The sequence below is a fragment of the Tamandua tetradactyla genome, chromosome 11 (genome assembly GCF_023851605.1).
Source record: "Tamandua tetradactyla isolate mTamTet1 chromosome 11, mTamTet1.pri, whole genome shotgun sequence".
In the NCBI taxonomy this organism is placed as follows: domain Eukaryota; kingdom Metazoa; phylum Chordata; class Mammalia; order Pilosa; family Myrmecophagidae; genus Tamandua; species Tamandua tetradactyla.
The window spans coordinates 81,624,847-81,644,901 of NC_135337.1; the positions used below are offsets into that span (position 1 = coordinate 81,624,847).

Below are 20,055 nucleotides of genomic sequence, written 5' to 3' on the forward strand. Positions count from 1 at the left end.
CTGCAGCCCAGACAGGTCAGATCCCACGGAGGGTGTAGCTTTCCTCAGGGTGTAGCTTTCCTCAGCGTCGCCGCCGATTCCTTTCTTCTAGCAGCTGATTATCAAAGATTTCTTTTTCCCTTCAGAAAACACAAGTTGATACTTTATTTTAGTAAATAGTCATTTTGTTTTAAAGAGCCTGAAGCATCAAATTATCCTTATGAATTGACCTCCCTGTTAAGAAACTTATGTTAATAATTACTTGGCTGTCCGCCCCTGCATTAGGATAAACAGAGAGAAACCAGGGACATTGATTTTGAAATTTTACCAAACAAAACTCAATAACAGGTAAAATAAATGACAGCATTCAATTCAACAGAAAAAGGCAAAACAGCCTTTTTTTTTTTTGGCCTGGGAATTGAACCCAAGTCTCCGGCATGGCAGGCAAGAATTCTGCCGCTGAGCCACCATCATACGGCCCAGAGCAGCCATTTTTATAACAATGGAGATAATGTAAAAATTCTTTACAAGCCAGCCATGTAGTATAGACGCCAAATAAAGTCAGGTTTATGTACGATTTAAACATCATCAGAGGATCACAGGGACAAGGGGGAATGTGACAAGACAGCGTCCAGGCACCAGTGAGGACGGGCCCCAAAACACTGACCTGCACTCAATGCTGACAGAGGACAAAGGCATTCCCTGACCCTGCTGTCGAGGCCATGTTTGTGTGTCCAACCTACCTACCTTCCCCATCTCTGTGCTCCACAGTATTTTGATACAGTTCACTTGAGATTTTTATAGCAGGTGTAAGCCATGAAGAACCCATAAAGTTTTCCAATATTAGCAACCCGGAATGGCAGTTTCTCTCAAAAGGAAAATCATTAAAATGAAGACACACAATCATAGGGGTAGAATGGTAAAAAAATTTCTGAGAAGGAATTAGAAAGAAAGCACCGCAGCACAGCAGTTCAGATGTGCCAGCTACAACCTTATTTTCCTGGGACCACCATTTCCACGTTCATGTATCAAGGGTGCCAGGCCAGACCACACCACAAAAGATCCAGGACAAAACTGTCAAGGTTTTCTTTCAAAAGACCTTTCTTGTTTTGATAATTTAGTTGGGTCAAAACTCCTGTAAATAAAGCCAAATTTAATCTTCTTTGGAGAGTTTAGTAGAAAGCATTCCTAACATAAGCCCTCCACGTGGCCCTCACAGCCAGCAATCCCTTCGGCCTCCTGCCCTGCAGGGCTTTTGTAGTTCAGACTCTCCACCTTCCTGCCCAGTCACCCTGGCTGCAAACCCTTTCCTCTACTCAAGTTGAGTCTTCAGCCTGTCACTGCCACACAGGCCCCGCCTGGTTCCCAGTAAGGCCTGGCAACATGCCCAGGGTTGGGATTAGGGTATCTGGGGACCAAAAATCCAAGGGTGGCTAAACATACCGACGGAAAGAAACATCTTGATCACAGCCAGATAGGCACAACCCAGGGGCGACTGGGACTTCTCAATCTTGCCGTATTTTCTCAAACAGCCACGGGGTTTGGGTGAGCGGGGAAGAAAGTTCAAAATACACACATCAGTCCCTGCAACAAGAGATCGAAAGCAGACGCTGCCCCAGCACGTGTCCAGGGGTCAGTTCTCTGAGCCACTCCTGTGGGAAGCAGGTCCCCCAGGTGCATTTCCTGTAGGCTGGCAACATGAGGGAAGCATGCGGCCAAGAGAGAGGGCCTGGGTCCACTACCCAAACTTGCCTGGAAAAGAGGAAGCCTGCCACGTGATGACAGCTCTGCCAAGTGCTGCCGTGTTTTTAAGTTTATGTGATACATGTACCAACCAGGCATCTGAAGTACTTCATGAGGGAGAGGTGTAGGTGGACAGCCTTGAGCCAAAGTCACTACTATGTGTGGAAATCAAAGCCTTTTAGAGAAATTGCAAAAGGGTTTCAAAACAACCTACCGGTAGCTCAGAGATGGTCCTTTTATGTACTTCTCTTCAGCTGTCTTGTAGTCGACAGCGTCGATTGCAGAAATCGCACAGATGATAGCCTGCAAGAGGGCATGGAGACTTACAACAGGCGGTAAGGCAGCACAACCCCGGCCTCTAAGCATCACATTTAGTTCTGAGAAATTGGTCATTAGCCCACCACAATCACATATTTGTTTCCAGACATCTTCTAGTTTATGGTTTAAAAACCATGAAATCTCTGCTTGTAATGAAAGTACTGAATTAAATCAGTAACATCTTTTGGGCTAGAGATGAAAGTTCATGTCACTGAAAGCAGAGAATAAAGAGCAGGATCCACAACCATCAAATGCAGTGTTTAGAATTTTTAAGTTTACTGTAAAAATGTAAAAAATATTACAGGGATACTTTAAATACTTAATAGATGTTTGAAATTAAGGAAGAATTGTTCATGTTTTTTGGTGAAATAGTACTGTGGTCAAGTTAAAAATTCTTTAGGTGGTTTAGAGCAGGTCTGCCCGCAGGTGCTGCTGGCTTCGAGCTCGAACCAGTCTCAGGCAGAGAGCTGAGCAGCATTTCTGGTCCCCACCCACAGATACCAGGAAACCCCACCCCCACAATGACAGCCAAGTGGGGGCCACAATCACCCACTGATGAGAACCACTGTTTTAGAGGCATACAAGGAAACATACGCAGATGAAAAATAATAGGGTTGGGGCGGTGTGTGCTCCTGCTGCGTGGTGGGTACATTCAACCATTTTATTTTTGCATTTACTTGAAATTTTCCAGAATTATAAAGTGAGAAGTTTTTGAGTTTGATAATGCTTTTCAACAGATACAGACAGACACCCAACTCTGTCCCACACAGGTCCTGAATCTCAACTGAAACTGAGATTATACACATGTGCATTTAGGAAAGCGATTACCTCTATATACAGAGGAAGCATGTGTGTAGCTTTATTTCCCCGATGGTGATGAAAACCAAACTCACAATGACCTGTTCAACTGCCCACAAAACAGCCAATGGGGGCGGTGCAATGGTGGCTCAATGGCAGAATTCTCATTTGCCATGCCAGAGACCCGGGTTCGATTACCAGGGCCTGTCCATGCCAAAAAAAACTAAACAAAAAATCAAACAAAAAACAAAACAGCCAAAGGAGGCAGAGGCCAAATGGCAACAGCTAGGCTTCAGGCTGCACCAGCCCCTGGCACAGAGTTCTAAAGAATGACATTCAGCATCAAAAGAACCAGCCTCCCCAAGGCCAGTGCGGCCACCATGCAAACCCGAGTGCTGCAGATCCCCCACCCCTGTGCAGAATCCAACCGCATCAGCAGCTTACCTCAGGCAGCAGAACATCCAGGATAAATCTTATCCTGTCGCCATTAATTCGTGTCAGCATTCTACTGTCCATTTCTTGGTAGACTCCTTGTAGATATTTCACCACACGGTCCAGCTGCTCCTCATCCTCCAAGTATGTTTCCACACAGGTCACATACTGGCTTGAATTCAGGAATGTCTTTAGCCACCTGGATGGTTTCCTGCTTTTCAAAATCGCCCGGAGATGGCTCTCAGCACCCTTGGCTTTCACAATGTACTCCACCAGCTTTTGATTGGCCCGGTCCCGCGCAGCTCGTGACCGGTCAGGGAGGACTTTCCTGCAGGGCTGTCTCCCCTTCCCCGGGGGGGCTCCGTCTATGGGTTCCTCAGGGTCCCCCTTGCTCAGCTGGGGAAACTTGGTCCCCAAGACATCCTGCTGAATCGACTTCCTCACAGGATAACCTGAAAGTGAGCACAATGAGCATGCTTCTGTGGGCACCTCCACGAAGGGCGAGCGGGTCAGCTGGGTCTTCGCTGACTTCATACGGCAATGAATTAAAGGTCCTTTGGCAAATACAAACTAGGCTCGGCAGGGACAGAGCTGTATGCTTTCCTGACATTCAAGTTTTATAATACGCCACTAAGTGTACTTTTCATGTTCCTAAAGAACTCTTCCTTTCATAGGACTCCTGATCCTAGAAAGGAGCCCACCTAACTCTGTGCTGTAACCAAAAAGAGCAGAGAAGAGTTGCCATTACCTCAACCCTGTTGAAGAATAATCTATTCATGTATTTCATGTCCTTGAACAATAGGAGGAATGGAATATGCCTTTACTGTCAATAAATGAAAATGCCTGTCGACAATGAAGACAGATGAGAAGTGCTGTTTAAACATTTTTCACGTTCAGGCAACATCCTTAAAAACTCATATGTAAAGTCTCTCAAGTTGATGGTGACTCAGGACGAGGGGCACAGAGATAGACTTCTGAAGTCCACAGTATGGCATAGCTGCCTGGTCCCCAACCCCACTGCAGGGGGAGGTGGGAACTGCGGGTATTCCCACGGCCTGCCCCACATCTGATGGGGAATTACAACCACTGGAGACAGGGTGGGGAACAGTGTCACATCTGTGCTCCCAACAAACTAAAAACAGGCTCAAGGAGGCTGATAAAAACTTCAGCCCTGATCTACCTTAACCTTCCAGAGCACGAGAAAGAGCAGACTGATCTCTCTAAAGGACTAAAAAGAGTATTATACTTTTAGAGACATATTCATAGACTTACTTATATCAGCAGCATAATATTCCAGGAAAGAGCCAGCAAAAGACCCACAGCCTGCAGAGAAGGGGATAAAGATGTGTATATGTACAACAGATTCTCTAGAGAGGTTTTCTAGGTTCAACAGATCAAAAGCCTCATCTTTGGGGCTTCTGCATCTAAGACTGAAACAGTAACCTCTTTAATACTTTACAACGAGAGGGGTGAGGCAAGGATGTGGAATACTGCTTCAACCATCCCCCAAAAAAACTCTCAGAGCTTGAGGGTGCAAGTCTCCAAGGAATAACATAAAAAAGCCAGGTCATTTTTACTAACAGCAGTTTAAAAATTCCCACCAGGTTGACTTCAGGTGGACACCAGCTCTCAGATTAAAAGGAAAGCCTATCTTTTGTCTGTGCCCAGGGACCTACCCATCTGTTTTTAAGGACAGTTCTCATCAGGCTGCAGAGATCGCTATTTCAGCTGAAAGAGAGATTGACCTGTTCTTTGTTGGAAGTTTCTGGAAAGGCTAAGCATGTGCCCAACTGAAAAGCATCAGAAGCAGCTCTGCCAGCAGGCAGCCTTGGCTGAGCCACACAGAGGAGTCTAAGAAGTGAGCCCTCTATGCACTGCCCCGCACCCTTGCTAGTGACCAGGTTCTCTTGCTCTGTCCTTACTTACCCAGCCTGACTCTGTAGTCGGTGATGAGGGAGATACACCAGCCGATAGCCTGGTCGAAAGATTCCTTAGCTTCATTCTGCAACAAGACCCAACAACAAGGTTTAAGTGCCAGGGAGGGACAACATAACGTTCTATCAGGATCCAAATGACACAGCCCTGGGTCCTGCCGTGCTTAGCGTCCCCACTTGCAAGCTGGGTGATCTCCTCAGCTGCTAAACCTCTCTGGGCCTCAGATAGGACCAATGCCTACGTGCAAGATTCCAGGGCTAGAGGAAATGTACATGAGGACCCTGAACAGGGCTAGTGCCTGCCCACCCTGTCACTCTGGGCTGAGAGGCTTGCTGACTAACCGGAAGAGGATAGAGGGTGGGAAACACTTTAAAGTTCGGATGGTATTTTGCAGACAAAGAACAGTTAAGAAGCGTTCTGAGATAAACCATTCTAAGTGAGCACGTCCACATCAGCGCCCATCGCTTAGAATGGAACAGTCATCCTAGAGAAAGCACTGACCTTGGGAAGGGGGTTGCCCGCTCACTAGCAGCAGGACCTGATGAGATGCCCCCTACCAAAGGGCTGGGGCAAGGTCAGCAGTGAACATACTGCTGAGTAGGAATGAAGATCTCAGAGTAGATAGGCACTGCGACCCCGTGAACCGACCCTGGCTCTATACACTCCCCAGACCCCAGACTCCCTTCCCACAAAGGCACAATGCCATGCAGACTCGCTAGGGTCTGGTATAACAAAAGCTCATCGTGTTGTGTAGAGCTGTTAGGTGAGAGCTGAGTGGGTAACTTTAGGAGGGAAGGAGGCCTGTCATGTCAGTCTGGGCCCATTAAGCAGAAGCTGACCCACACAAACGTGGACAGCAAAAGGGCAGTTCCTTAAAAGAGAGAAGCACAAAGCACTCTGCTATGCACCACGAAGCTATAATCACCCCACGATGCCATAGAAAGCAGGAGAGCTGAGGGACAGCAGGGGTGCCACTTCCACAAATCCCAAGATGGAGAGCTCAACTAAGAAATGACTTCCTGAGGCAATACTCACCACAATTTTAAAACCAGTATCTCAACATTTCCCATGCACCTGACTTCACAAATAGATTTAAACTAAGTTATCTTGGGGGTCAGAGGGTGGAGGGTGGAGGAAGTTGACCAGTGGACCCTCTTAAAGCGTGCTGGGTAACCAGGAGGACAATGCTTGATGTTGTTTCCTGTTTTTGTGATAAAACACCTTTATAAGTTTAAAGTACAAATCTAAAAGCAAGAAGATTCCTACTCTCCTTTTTTGCTCCAACCCCATTTTTGTAAAATTGTTTTTAGACTCCTGAGATGGAAACTACACTTTCTTAGACAAACAGAGCTGGCTTAAATAGGGGAAGGCTCACAAGCCTTGAACGTGTATCAACCGGTTCCGCATACACCTTTATTTGGATTTCAGGAAACGTGGCAAGCTGCTGTAGCCACTGCTATCAGCCCCTTTTCAGAGCCAGTGTCTGCTGCTGGGCACTCTGAAAACTGGACGCCCAGAGGTTTTCTGAGTTACAAGTTACAGTCAACAAACTCGCACAGACAAGATAGACATGGAATGAGGTTCAATATCTTAAAGAACTGCAGAAGTATTAAAGGAAGAATGTGGAGTACACTTGGGTATCAACCTTTCAAAGGGCTGTTTTTTTAAAAAACACCCACAACCAGAGCCCACAAGCTTGCTGTGGACCCAGCACCCATACACTGCTGATGGCGACATGAGTGCCAGGAAAAAGAAGACAGCAAGCTTGAAGGATCGTTCCTAAACCACCTCCAACCCTGCAATCCCACTTACGTTCCAAGGAAATCATTAGGAAAATACCACCTGCACTCTATAGCAAGTCTCATCATAGTTTAACCTTAACCATGAAAGCCAACACCTACTTACTGAGGCGTGACAACAACTGCAATTAGGGTGTAGTAAATGAACCCCTCAGGTCTCCATCCCACTGTTTTAGAAAGTTTGTACATCAAAAACAAGTAGTGCCCCGAGTATAAAAGCATTTTTGAAGGGGGCAGACTCCTTGTGGATCACCGAAACAGAATGTGGTTAAGATAGAATTTCAGGAGACCTGGGTCCACACAAAGCTTAGGACAATGCTTTCTGCAGAACTCCCTTGTGTAACCTCTGTAAATGTTTAGGCTTCACAGACTAGCTAGGAAAGGAACCCTTACTTCAGTGGCCCGTCTCGCAGGGCTGTCTAAGCATGGTTGGCAGCGGACAGAGCCGGGCTGCCTCTATGCTACCCAGCGCCTCACTCCACAGCACCTCACCTGTAATGTGGGATAAAGAGGGCTGACAATTCCCCATGATGCCTGCGAGAATTTGATGCAGTGATGCCCAAAGAGAAGTGCCCATGAGCACTCAGTCAACATGGCCAGCCATAACTGTACTTCCCATGGTCATTTATGTGAGCGTACACAAGCCCTGTGTTTCAAGAACTATATACAGACGACAAATGTATGAGTCACAAAGTAAATTGTTTAAAGAAACAAGCACAAATAATAATCCACCTACCAGAAGTATTTGTTTCTCTTTACAATCAAAGTGCTTTAATCTTCTAAGAGACACTGTGATACTTGACAAAGCAGAGAGAAATAAAAGTTAACATGAATGAACTTCATCTAATGTGCTAAAAAAAATTTCTCCCTTCCTCTGATAGTGAGAGGGCCACTGGAGCTTCACCCAGCACCACTCTTTATCAAATGATTCTGTGCGTCTCTCCGGCTACCTGAGGAAGCCATGTGGAGCGAGGAGTGCCTGAAGGGACGGGGTGACCTTGAAAGGCTGTGACTAGGCAGCCCGGTGGGACAGGTAGCAGGAGGAGGCAGCCCCATACCCTACTGGGGCTGGAACTGCACTTTCTTACTCTACATCCCCAGCCACCAGCGGGAGGCAACAGTATAGTAGCCACCAGTAGTAGTCCAATAGTGCCAGAGGGCCAGAGAGCACACAGGGTCAGGGATGCCCAGGCAACCCAACACAGATCCATTCTCATCCGTTTTTATTCCATGATGGAGGACTTCGTCAAAAATGACTAGTGTCTAATAAAAACTTGGTTAGGAAAAATTTAGAAAGTGAATGGCTTATCCGTGACCCACAAAAGCTTCTGATCAAAACCTGGCAATAGGAAGGAGCTGGACACGCTTGTGACAAAGTCCTTCATTACAGCCAGTTAGCTCAATGGCGAAGCTCCAGCTGGAGCAGGGATACTCCCTTGCAGCCCCTGCACTAACACATTTCATCAGTTTGTGGGATCCATTGAGTGTCTGATTCAGCCACCTTTCAAGGACAGAACATTAAATTTTGAAAACTAGAAGTTTTAACCAGTTCCTTTAAATACAGCATTGTTTGGATTATTCTTCCTGGCAGGTCTGAATCACAAAAAAAGGCACATTACAAATGAGCCACTTTCAGCCTTGGCTAGGGCTCCGGATTATGCTAAGGGACCTCTGCTCACTGCCTGCCATCACTGGCATTCTCTCAGACACAGCAGAGCTTCACCTGGAAACGGAAACGTGGGGCCACTAATAAAAAGCAAATAACAGTGTTTTTTTACCCTCTCCCTTTTGGATTCATGTCTCCTTCAATAAAGAGTACACTCGCTTTCTTTTCTCTTCGCTTGATGCTTTTGACCTGTTGGCAAATCCAAGAAAATAAACAATCAAGAACAAAGACGAGATTGTGGACAAAATATTTACCCAACATTGCCCCAGTCAGCTTTATGATAAATACCTGACATACATGGGTGGCCCAGGCAGGGTCTACACCAGGAAAGTCCCAAGAAATGGGCAAACCATTGCTGCTTATGCCACACTGAGTGGTTTTATCCCTGAGTAGAAGCAGGCAGTTCTGCTGTTTTAATTAAAGGACCAACATCTGGTAGTGCCTGCCACCTTTTTGTAGTTATTCTGGTCAATTCTCCCACTGGCTCAGCCGGGTAAATTTATTCTCATTTTTTGATGAGCCAAGCAAGCTCAGAAAGGTTCAGGAACATGCCAAAGTCACCCAGTAATGGATTCGTACCATGCTGAACTGACTCAAATTTAGTCTGTTTCCACAGTGGGTGGCCACATGGGTTATTTGGATAATGTAAAGGTAGCCCCCCACCCTGTGTACTACAGAGAGTCATGAATAGCTGTTCTCAAATTCTCTGGGCAAGGCTAGCTGTTGCACCTCACACCCTTGAGTTGATCACATCAGTTACCCATTAACCCAGTGGGGACCCCAGGGAACTGACAAAATTGAGGAAAGAGCTAGAAAGGTGGAAGACGGGGTACCTGCCAGGGAGCCTGTGCTTAAGAGAGGTCAAAGAATGCCCCCCGTGGATTCAGCCTCCCTAACAGCTGCACCAAGAAGCTATTCCAAATTCTCAGGTGGGAGCCTCATCATCCCCGGTTTAACTATAAATTTATTTAAGATACATAGTTATCTAGAAAAAATACTTTCAGATTTTCATTCTATTTTTCCTATATGCAAGGAGGCAATGGTGTTAAGTGAGATTAGATTATTAAAACAACAAAAGCTGCTCCTGACTATTGCAAAGCAAATATCTTTTAGATTTAAACTTGACTGTCTCTTAATAAGATTAAAGAAATACATCTAGAAAAATCAGAATGCTGTCTATGCCACAAGAGATAAAGGGAAGCCTATAAAAGGGAGACAGAGAAAGAGAGGTGTCACATGTCAGGACAGTCAGTGCCTCTGCCTAAAATTAAAATCTGCAACTTCTAGGCATAAAGAGAAACAAAGCCAAAAATCTAGCTCATTTAATACAAATAACTAACCCCTAACAATCTAAATTAATAAGGTCTAACAGGGAAAATGTACTTAAGAGGTGCAAAGTGCTGACATTTTTTTCAAGTAGGGTTTTTCTAAGCCTACTTGGTAAAAATGTCACCTATCCACCTTACATTAAATTTTGCTGAAATGACTAAACCCATTTTTACTTAGCTAAATGTGTCTCAGGAGTCTTGCTTATAAACCCGCCAATTTTTTCCAATAATAATGAAATAATGAAAACATTTTGCCCAGATCAATTATCAAAAACTGAGGAAGAGTGGAATAAAAATTCATGGGGTAACTGAACTTCTTTTAGAAGATGGAGGAGGTTGTTCTTACCACTGCTGGCCAGAAGGGGTATTTTTGGTATTTAAGCCAGACTAGCATTCCTACTTCAAACGAACGTGGTTCTAGAATTAAAAAAGAAAGAAAGAAAAACAAAAAGATAGAATAGACAAGTCAAATCCATATCAAGCACCAAGTGCAACAGGTTGAGAAAACATGATTGTGACACTGTTTAAACTTGATGAGAATATCATTCACTTAATAAGGTTCATAATGCAAGTCACCTCAGTCTAACTGCCAATTACAACAACATAAAACAAGCGACACTCATTAAGAGTGTGTAGGATGCTGTTAAGTCCTTAGCTGTGTCCTGGTTACAGAATATGTTAACATGCGGGAAACTGGGTGAGGAAGCAGTGGGCACTCTGCAATCGTCTCTGCAACTTTTTTGTAAAACTAAAATTTTTCAAAATAAAACACTTTTATAAAAGTGATATAAAAACAGAAATGAGACAATAATGACTCAAATACAAGAACTTAATTTCTGAGACGCTTATCTCTCTTTAAATTCATTTAAAGAACAATTTAAATGAGCATGCAATATCTACAAAACTATTTATGAACAAAATTTAACTAGACTTTTTTTTTTACCAAAAACACCAGAATGAGTAAATAATCTAAAAATCAGTTAACAGAAAAACTAGTAGAAAACAGATTATGAGACAGAACAAAGATTCTATCAGTTCTGACACTACTAGAAAAGAATGAAAAGTTTGGCTGCATAAAAAATATTAAAGTCTATAAAGTGAAAAACAAGACCAAATGAAAAAGGAGGCAAGCTAGAGAAAGTGCTTGCACCCAAAATAGTGAGGGCTCGTCACCCACCTGGAGAGAGGGCAGTTTCTAAGAGAAAGCCAAGGCCCTCTCGGGACAGACTGGGTCAGGGGCATAAACAGCCAGTCGAGCCAGTGAACACTCAGAACCTTCGGGCTCACCAGTGAAAAACTAAACCAAATAGAAGCAAAAACAGACTGTGTGAAAAGAGGAGCCGCCTGGTTTGCGAGGCTGCAGGAAACCTGAGCCCTGCTGACTGCAGAGTGGATGGAAAAGGCTCTCCTTCAGCGCCAGGCAAACCCCACTGCTGGAGCGGATGCCACCGAAATGCTCTTCTAGAACATTATGTGTACACTCTAGTATCCACCATCCTGAGACAATCGAGACACCTAACAGCTGAGTAGTTTAGTAAGGATGGTTTTTCACCCACCCTTGATAAATAATAACTAGTTGCCACTCAGAATAATGAAAAAAATCATGTGGAAATGTAAAAAAAAAAAAGTCTTTATCGTTAAGTGAAAAAAAAGGAGAATGCAGAATTCTAAGTACACTATAGAATGGTGGGAAAGCACTCAGGCTTTGGAGAGAGAAGAGCCATTTTATATACTCTACATGCACACATGGGTGCGCACACACACACACACACATACACAGTCCCCAAACACAGAAGGACATGTAAAACCGAGGACACCTGACAAGCTGAGTGGACAGCGTCCTGGTCAACTTCCTGGCTGTGCTGCTGACCTCTAGCTATGCTAGATGTTCACTGTGGCAGCTGTGTGAGGGGCCCAGGGACTGCTCTCTGGTATTTTTGCCATGCCCTGTGAATCTATAATTATCTCAAAATAAAAATGTAAGAAAAAAAAAATAATAAAAAGCAAGACTAGATTATGTCAAGATGAAAAAAATGTAATTGATTCTAAACGACTTAGCTCTTTAAACAAACTAACTTGCCATCTGTTCTTGGTTCAAAATCTTTGAGTGTGTTTAGATCTAATCCCATTCAGACAGACCTTCAGCGTCACTTAAGTGGTACACTTTTTCCTCTGGTGAAAACAGCTCCTTACAGAGGGGCAGTGGACGTGCAGCTTCCCTGGGCAGACCGAGTCACCTCTGCCAAAGGTGGCCAACAGCAGCCCCAAATGCTGGCGGACTGGACTGTTCTCATCTGGATTTGTTCCTTCCATTGAAGGCAGAGGAGCAAATGGGCTCAAGGTAAATTAAAGAAGCAATGTTCCAACAGGGAGGACTGGCAGAGGTGGAAGCGTCTCTTCCCTTTGTGTGACTTGTTCTTTTAACAGAGGACAGAAAAAGTGAGACCCCAACGTACTTTCCAGGCTTCAGATTCAGTAGGAGACAAAGTAATTGCAAGAGACCTTTAGTTGAAAGTGTCAGAAACGGTTTCTACACTAGCCAACGTTTCTGTCGAGTGTATCACTCAGACTGAAAGCACATTTTGGTTATCCCTTACCATGATATAAAAGGATCCTTGGTGGTTCTTCATCCTCCTCATCTTCCTCCAGAATAGAATTCATGGAATTAAACTCCACTGACCCTCCAGAAGACTGATGGTCTGTCAATAATGTTAGAGTAGACTTTCATTCTCATGTACTGTCTTGGTGACTTATCCCAACAAAATATTTTGTGATATGAGATCATCAATGCAAAAGAAAAGATCTTCTGTTGAGCAGAACTTCACACTGACAAATTCAATAGGGTATGCTTCAGTTAAAATACTTTTTATATAAAAATTTTTTTAAAGGAGCAAGAGAGAATGCCTCTCACTAAATAAATGAAAGGCAAGCCTAAGAAGCCACAATCTAAAACGTTGGAAGCTAAACTCCAGGTGGGAATCCCTTGTCCCAGTATGGTTTGGTCCTCCACGGCCTGGAGCATCAAGAACCAAGAATTAACTATGTCACTCTCTCTTCAGAAAATGGTGAAGAGGTACGAATCCTTCCCTGCAGCTTTCAAAGTTGCTAAGGAGATGGCCTCCGAAAGAAGTTTAGAATAAAGACAGAATCAAGATACTTAACTATGCAGTAATCAGGATTTCTGAATTTGCATTTCAAAAATAAGTTAGATGATACAATGTTAAAATGGAGAAAATTATAGCGCATGACTGCAACCATACAAAAATATATCTACACAGGCATTCTTAAAAAGTCAGGAGCTTTTTAAGTGAGTTAATCACTGTTGGGATTCCTGCCCAGTTTAACGGGAATGCATTATTGCTTCTGCAACAGTTACGAATAAAAGCGTTAATCCTTGGCGGAGCAGATGCAGCATTATCACAGCCACAGGCGCCCCACTACCTCCGTCACACTCAGCCACCCTGCCACACTCTACCATGGGCCCCTACTCTGTTCCTTCTAATCTAAGACAGAAATAAAAACACAAATATTTGGAAGAAGTTGACATAATCACAGCCCAGAGGGAGAGACAGACAACAACGAATAAGGACATCTCTGCTCCACATCTAATTTGGTAACAATCTCCTTAAGAATTGGTTAAAAATATACAAGAGCTTGTCTCCAAAACTGACAGGAGGAATACCCTAACTCCACCCTCTCAGCTTTCCCGAGCACTTCAACTAAATTTTCCCAAAACACTTTTACCTTCCTCTGCTTTCTCAGAATCTGAGAGATGAAGGTTTCTCATTTTGTCCACAGGAGTATGTGGAAGAGGCAGGTCGAGTTTAGAGGCACTGCGCAAAGTCATGCACCCCCTGAGCCCCCGCATGGGAGGCTGTGCTGCCCCCATCTCTAATTCCAAGGCAGGTGGACTGTGGCTGCTATCTGGACACGGCTTCTTCATAGGGCATTCTCCTGCATCTGGGCAGGCCCAGTGGGAACGGGCCCGTCTCCCAATGGGCCCATTGTTCACCCTCTTCCGCCAGGTGGGGAGCACTGCGAGGCTACTGGATGGCCATACAGGGAACTCTCCTTGGGCCTTAGCACGTGCATTCTCCTCCCCAACTTGAGGAGGCGAAGACCGAGCTGGTGAGCTGACTGCCTTTTTCTCCCTCTCTATTTCATGAGCTCCCTCTAAAAATGAAGGTTCAGTCTGGCACAAGCCGGACTTCTCTGCTGAATTTCTTTCCCTTTTACTTGGGCTAGTCCAATTTTTCTGGATTATTCTCGATTCAAAACTGTCCTGAGAATGATCTCTGGCTGAAAACACCAGTAGGGCTCGAGGACTGTCCTTTTCCCCCAGCTCCGTCTTTAAATTCGCTCTGCACCTGAGAACCTTTTTACAAGTCAGAGTATTTGACAAGCTCTGTTGTCCACTTTCATTCCCTTCAGGTTCAGGACTGCCTGATGGGTCCTCATGGCAAAAAGAGGAAAAGTTAGAATTACAGAGCGAGGAAGCTGGTTCTGTAGGCTTCTCACTTTGAGACAGAGCAGTTCTTTCTTCTCCTGAAGAGCTTCCTTGACTCAAACTGGTTCTCTCATTCAAAACATCCAGGGCCACTCGAAGCGACCGTCTGTAGGCCAGTTCCTCTAGGGGTGCAGCAGTAATCTCATTCTGGGAGGCTGCAAGGACAGGAAATAAAATAGAGCCGGGTTACATTCAGACACTTAAGCATGACCATCACGTCACTGCTTTAAAAGCATGTTGTCTTAATAATTTTGATTGCTGGTTTTCTTATCTAAATGACTGAAAAGGAGAAATAACATTTCTCACCTACTTTTTCCCAAAAGAAGGACAAGTCTACAAAACAACAGCTATTCATTCAGGGCTGTGAGGTTCTGCTTTTTTAAAAAAACAAATGTAATGACCTTAACCTCACTAGTTAAAGAGATGAATTCCTGCAAGTTCCAAAACAATACTACAAACAAAATGTATTCAACTGTTTCGCAAATCCTCTCTCAGCTTTACAATTTCAAATTCAATCAGCGTCAATAAAAACCAATGCCAACTAAATAAAGAACTCTGCTGGCAACGTATTCTTAGTTGAGGGGAGAGGGCAAGAAATAGCAGATTAAAAAGATTCCTTATAGGTTGGAAATTTTTCAATACATCCTTGGAAGGGGATTTCAAAGCCAGAAAAGGGCATTAAAAGCCTTTAAATTTCAACCCAACCCCCCTCCTGCAATAGTTTTATTTATTCATTCCAACATATAGATATGGTGCTACTTATTTGTACAAGGTGATGGATGCAATATCACAACTCAGCAGGCATAATACCTCAATCAAAACAGTATTTTTCCCCGTTTAATATTAAAGGCACCCACAAATATAGCAGGCCCCCCAAAACGAGCTGAACAATGAGGACGGCATTCAAAAGATGATGGTCAGCACAGCCTAAGTATGCTAGAGACGGATCCTGCTTTAAACCATGACTTTTCTGAAGAGATATAAAGATAAACGTTATTTTATACACACCATTAGGAGGAATTTTTCTCAAAAACAAGTAATTCTTTGCAAGTGGAATAAGCACTCCCACTCTGAGGGGAGAAAAATAATTTCTTTTGTTTGGGTTCGCTAAATTCCAACTACATAAGTGTGTCCTAGTTGTCTGTGTGCATGACAAGTCCGTGGCTTGGCTGGGCTTAAGCAAAGTCTTTCTCACCCATAAAATACAGAGGGGATGGGGGTTGAACTGAGTGCACAGGAGAAAGCCTGCCAGGGAAGAGGAAGGGAGCTAGAGGTGTCCATTTCCTACCTGCCTCAACCCCACCTACAACAGCCGCTCAAACAACGAGCAGCCACCAATGCCAACAACGGTTGACACTGTATGTTCTCCCGTGGGTTCGAGTCTGGAATTTTAAGCACAAAACCAACTGCTTTTCAAATCTTGGGCAGAGATCAAGCCAGCCAAGCCAGCAATAGAGCTATTTTCCAGTCTTTTTATGGGATAAGCAAAAAAAAAGGCAACTTTCCCCTTCTCTGCATGGACGAAAACTTATTCTGTGTCTTGTTACAATGAAGGCCATGGATGCAACCAGATGTGCTCGATGCATACTGCTGGCCATTCGGGGAGCCAAGAATAGGGTGTGTTCTAGGGGCAAATTCTGTAAATGTTTAAGAATGAAGATCTATTTTTTTTTTTCTTGTCCTTCAGCTCAGGGAATTCATAACTGCTGGTACAAAGAAAAAAAGTGGTTTGGGATAAAGTTTTACCTAAAGATTTGAATCTTTGTATTTCCCAAACTCTCTCTTCTTTTAAAACTGAATAGTTACTCAGAAATATGTTCTTACCTAATAAGGAGGCAATGTCTTCAATATGAGATTTCTTTAGGATCTTGACCTCTGTGCTCTTCACCTTAATTCTGCAGAGACGGAAACAACTGTTATATGCCACCAGTCAATACCACGAAGACATTTTCAAACATGTTTTTCTTTAGATGACAAAAGAATTAAATTCATTTTCCTCCTTCCACTTAAACCAAAAGTCACAGCCAATTAGGAATTCACATGCCTGAGGTTAGAGGCAGCAAGGACCCTGGTGAATGTTCTTTTTTCTTTCTTTCTCCTTTTAAGACAGAAAAGGTTGGCTGGATTTAAGAGTAAAAATGAATTCAAATTGTGACTTTTATGAGGCAAATCCCACTTTCAACTGCACAAATAATTCCTTTGTTAGGTTTTCAGAGTATATGATAATGTCACTAAAAGCTGTTTACAGCCCAGCAGGTGTGTTTTAGTTTAAAAGGATGTGCTTTCCTTTTAAACTCAAGTATTCAATTACTTTCCCAGCCGCAGGGAAAGTGTGAGCTAGGGACAAAACAAGCTTAGGAGGCAGCTCTGAAGATACGGCTAGCAGTAAGGAATGGGGCAGAGTGGGGGGAAGCTCCAGCAAGAAAAAGAGATGGGGGAGCCAGGGAACGATTGCTAAATTTGTTCTATTGCTCTGTTTAGAATTGGGAATTCTTAAAATAGACATGTCAGTACCACAATTCTTCATGATTTGGGCATTTTAATTATCACCACTCTAGATGGCCTATACCTTTCCATTACGAGATAATCACGAGTAGGACAGTACAAAGCTGCCTGGTAGTCATTTATTTGGCTTTTGAATGCTGAATAATAGTTCCTTATTGAGTGACAGACTCTTAGAATCAAATATTTCAATTTTTTTTTTCGGGGGGGGGTGGATACACGCAGATCTGCTGGGACGAAGTATCTCTATTTTAACCCCAACAGAATTTACTCTGGGTGTAGAATTTATATTTATTCATTTTCTTAGAACTCTTTGGAGAGCTCACAGATCACCTCGTAGATTTTTCAATCTCCAAACTGACATAAAATAAAGACTGTTGTTCTCATAAAGTTAAAATGTGCACTAATGGGTTAATAACAGATGTGACATCGTTAAGCATGTACTCTCCCCCCCTTTTTTATTTTGGCATATCAGAAATTGCATACAGAAAAAAGAAAATAGCATAAAAATCCCACAACACTTAACTTTTCATCTAGAGAGAGTATCTGAACATCTAGAAAAATTTCCTTTTTTCTCTTATTTTTTGTTGAAGCCTTGGTTCTGAACAAAACCTATGTTTAAAAAAAAAAGAAATCCTTGTTAAGACAAAACAAATAGTTGACAAAATAAAAAGCAGGCGCAACATATAAATACAAATACGGGGTAACTTTTTTTAATGTTTTTACAAGGGAAAATTTGGGGGGTGGGGCATGGGCCAGGAATCTAATTCAGGTCTCCCAGATGGCAAGCGAGAATTCTACCACTGTACTACCCTTTCACCCCCAGGGGATAACTTTTAAGGTGTCCAACCACAGGACTTCAGAGGTTTGGGGTCCAAACCCTTTTATTTTACAGATGGGGAAATGGACGCTCAGGAGGTCAGTGGCATACTAAGTCTAGGACCCAGGCTTTTGGCCTTGCAGTTCTTTCTCCTGCAAAGTTGGAAAGCCTCCTTACAATATTACCTTTATTTACTGTCATAGGGCTGCTTGCCATATATTTCCTGGAGTTACAGCCTTATAGGCCTTTTTATTATTATTATTTTAAGTGTGAAAAAAAGATACAACCAGAAATGTAACCTTGTAAGCACCCAACCAAAATCCCATTAAACGGAGGCAGAGGACGGGTGCCAACAAGACACAGCTCCATTATTTCATGCAGGCAACTCCTAGGTATCGCCCGATAAAGACTTTACTTGTCACCCAAAAGTCATTCCTAATTCTTGAAATTACAGAACAGCTGTCACCTTTGCAGGCCATAATCGTGTTTTCCATCTGCAGAGGACGTATTTGGCATCTGCCATGATTTAGGTGCATGTGGCAGGCGGTAACGATGTGGCACAAAGTACTCCAAGGTCCGAAGCTGACGTGCCCTGCAACAAAATTTGTGCGGTGGTTTATAAAACTGTCTTTTTAATGCAGAAGCAACCCTCAGGGGCAAAGGTGAGCCAGCTGGGGTCATTCTCAAGTAATTGGTTCAGTTCTGCACCCCTGCAGTGACATGCTTCAAGCAAAGAAGCAAACCCGACACATGGCTAGAGCACGCCTCGCACCTAGGGAAGCATCTGAATTTTCCACCCCGTAAATAAAACACTAGATGCCCTCCCAAAGGCTCTGTCTCCGTTATTTTATTTAGTGGATCCTGAATAAAACGTCTCTGGGCCCAAGGCCTGCCTCCCACCGAGGCCCAGAGGTGCTGACAACAGTGGGAGCTCGCGACCCTCCCCTACTGGGGGAGTTCACCGCTAACCACAGCGCAAAAATAAAATAAAATATAATAAAATACCATGAGAGGCACACGACGGCTGTTTTGGCCGCGACGTCCCTGAAAGGACAGGGACAGCTGCAGGCCACTCTTTACATCAGGGCCGGCTCGGGCTCGGTTTGGCTGTTAGCGAAAATAAAGGCGGTTTTAGGGAATTCGGGAAGCAAAGTCGGGACGGAGGCCCCTGGTTGGGGGGGGGAAGCAGCACCTTTCGGGATTCGCCCCTCCCCCCTCGGCCTCGGCCCCGCAGCCTCAGACCCGGCCCTAGCCGACGCGGGGAAGCAGGCCGCGTTGCCCTCACCCCAGGCGCCTCGGCCTGGCCCGCCCCGGCGTCCCTGAGCCCGGGCCCGGAGACCGCGGCGGCGACAACAGCACTCGCAGCCCGCGGCACCAACCGCCGCCGCCCCGCGCTCACCGCCGCTATCTCAGCCGCCGCCGCCAACGCCGCCGCCGCTACCGCCTCCGACGCTCCCCGCGGGGCGCAGGGGGTGGAGCCAGCCTCGCGGCGGCGCCAGGCCCCACCCCCGAGCGGCGGCCGCCCAATGGGGAGCACGCGCTCCTGCCGCGATGCTGGCCCCACCCCCCCCACTCCGCCCCGCCCCTTCCGCCCGGGAGGGCGTGAAGCCCGCGACAGCTGAGAGGAGAGGGCGAGTCGGGGCCTCCATCATCAGGGTTCGTCCTCGTGCGGTCGTGAAGAGAGTTGGTTTCCTTTTTTATTCAAAAGGGGGGAAAAAAAACAGCCTCTGGGCGCCCGCCCTTCTGCGCTACCCCTTTGTCCTCTCAGCTGCCGCTTCCCGCCTTTGTCTTCTGTCAGGCCCGCGGCGAGGCCTGCCCCCCTCGGGGCCCTTTGTCTCCAGCGGCCCCGCTGCCGAGGAGCCGGGCAACAGATCCCGGATGGGCCACAAATCCCCGACAGGCCACAGACCCCTGACGGGCCGCTACCTCGAGGCCCCCAGCTCCTCTCGGGAGTGCAGAGGGAAGCCGCTTCGGGAGGGACTTGGACCCCCCGAGCCGCCTGTGAACTCGAGTTCATAGCGTTCGCACATATCCCCAAATGGGGGGGTGGCGGTGGTCTTGATTTTTGCAGGCGAATAATCCAGAAGGAAGGGGGAGGCGGCCGGTTACAGGGGCCGCCGCCTGTGCTCAGGGTGTCTCCTCGCCCACTTAAAAGTTGGCTTAGTGCTTGAGGGAGGGGCCCTGCATTGGCATTTTGTCCCAATGTCGAATGCCCGTGGGGCATATCC

The 20,055-nt window shown here is 45.2% G+C and overlaps 1 protein-coding gene across 9 annotated transcripts; it reads right to left on the minus strand.

Moving 5' to 3' along the window:
* Positions 1–46: 46 nt before the first annotated feature.
* PWWP3A (PWWP domain containing 3A, DNA repair factor) lies at positions 47–19,314 on the minus strand. 9 transcript variants are annotated; one of them, XM_077121330.1, is made up of 16 exons: positions 19,227–19,314; positions 18,833–18,934; positions 18,294–18,419; positions 17,534–17,619; positions 16,330–16,400; positions 13,743–14,660; positions 12,596–12,697; positions 10,345–10,415; positions 8,783–8,859; positions 7,741–7,801; positions 5,197–5,272; positions 4,543–4,593; positions 3,283–3,722; positions 1,937–2,025; positions 1,423–1,502; positions 47–119 (listed from the first exon to the last, which is right to left on the minus strand). In XM_077121330.1, the coding sequence occupies exons 3-16, from the start codon at positions 18,348–18,350 to the stop codon at positions 88–90; spliced, it is 2,211 nt and encodes a 736-aa protein (XP_076977445.1). In that variant the 5' UTR covers positions 18,351–18,419; positions 18,833–18,934; positions 19,227–19,314; the 3' UTR covers positions 47–87. The 9 variants fall into 9 exon arrangements, with proteins under 9 accessions (XP_076977445.1, XP_076977451.1, XP_076977444.1 ...); XM_077121336.1 differs by lacking the exon at positions 19,227–19,314 and adding an exon at positions 19,113–19,188 and having other exon boundaries at positions 14,517–14,660; XM_077121329.1 differs by lacking the exon at positions 19,227–19,314 and adding an exon at positions 19,113–19,188.
* Positions 19,315–20,055: the final 741 nt, after the last annotated feature.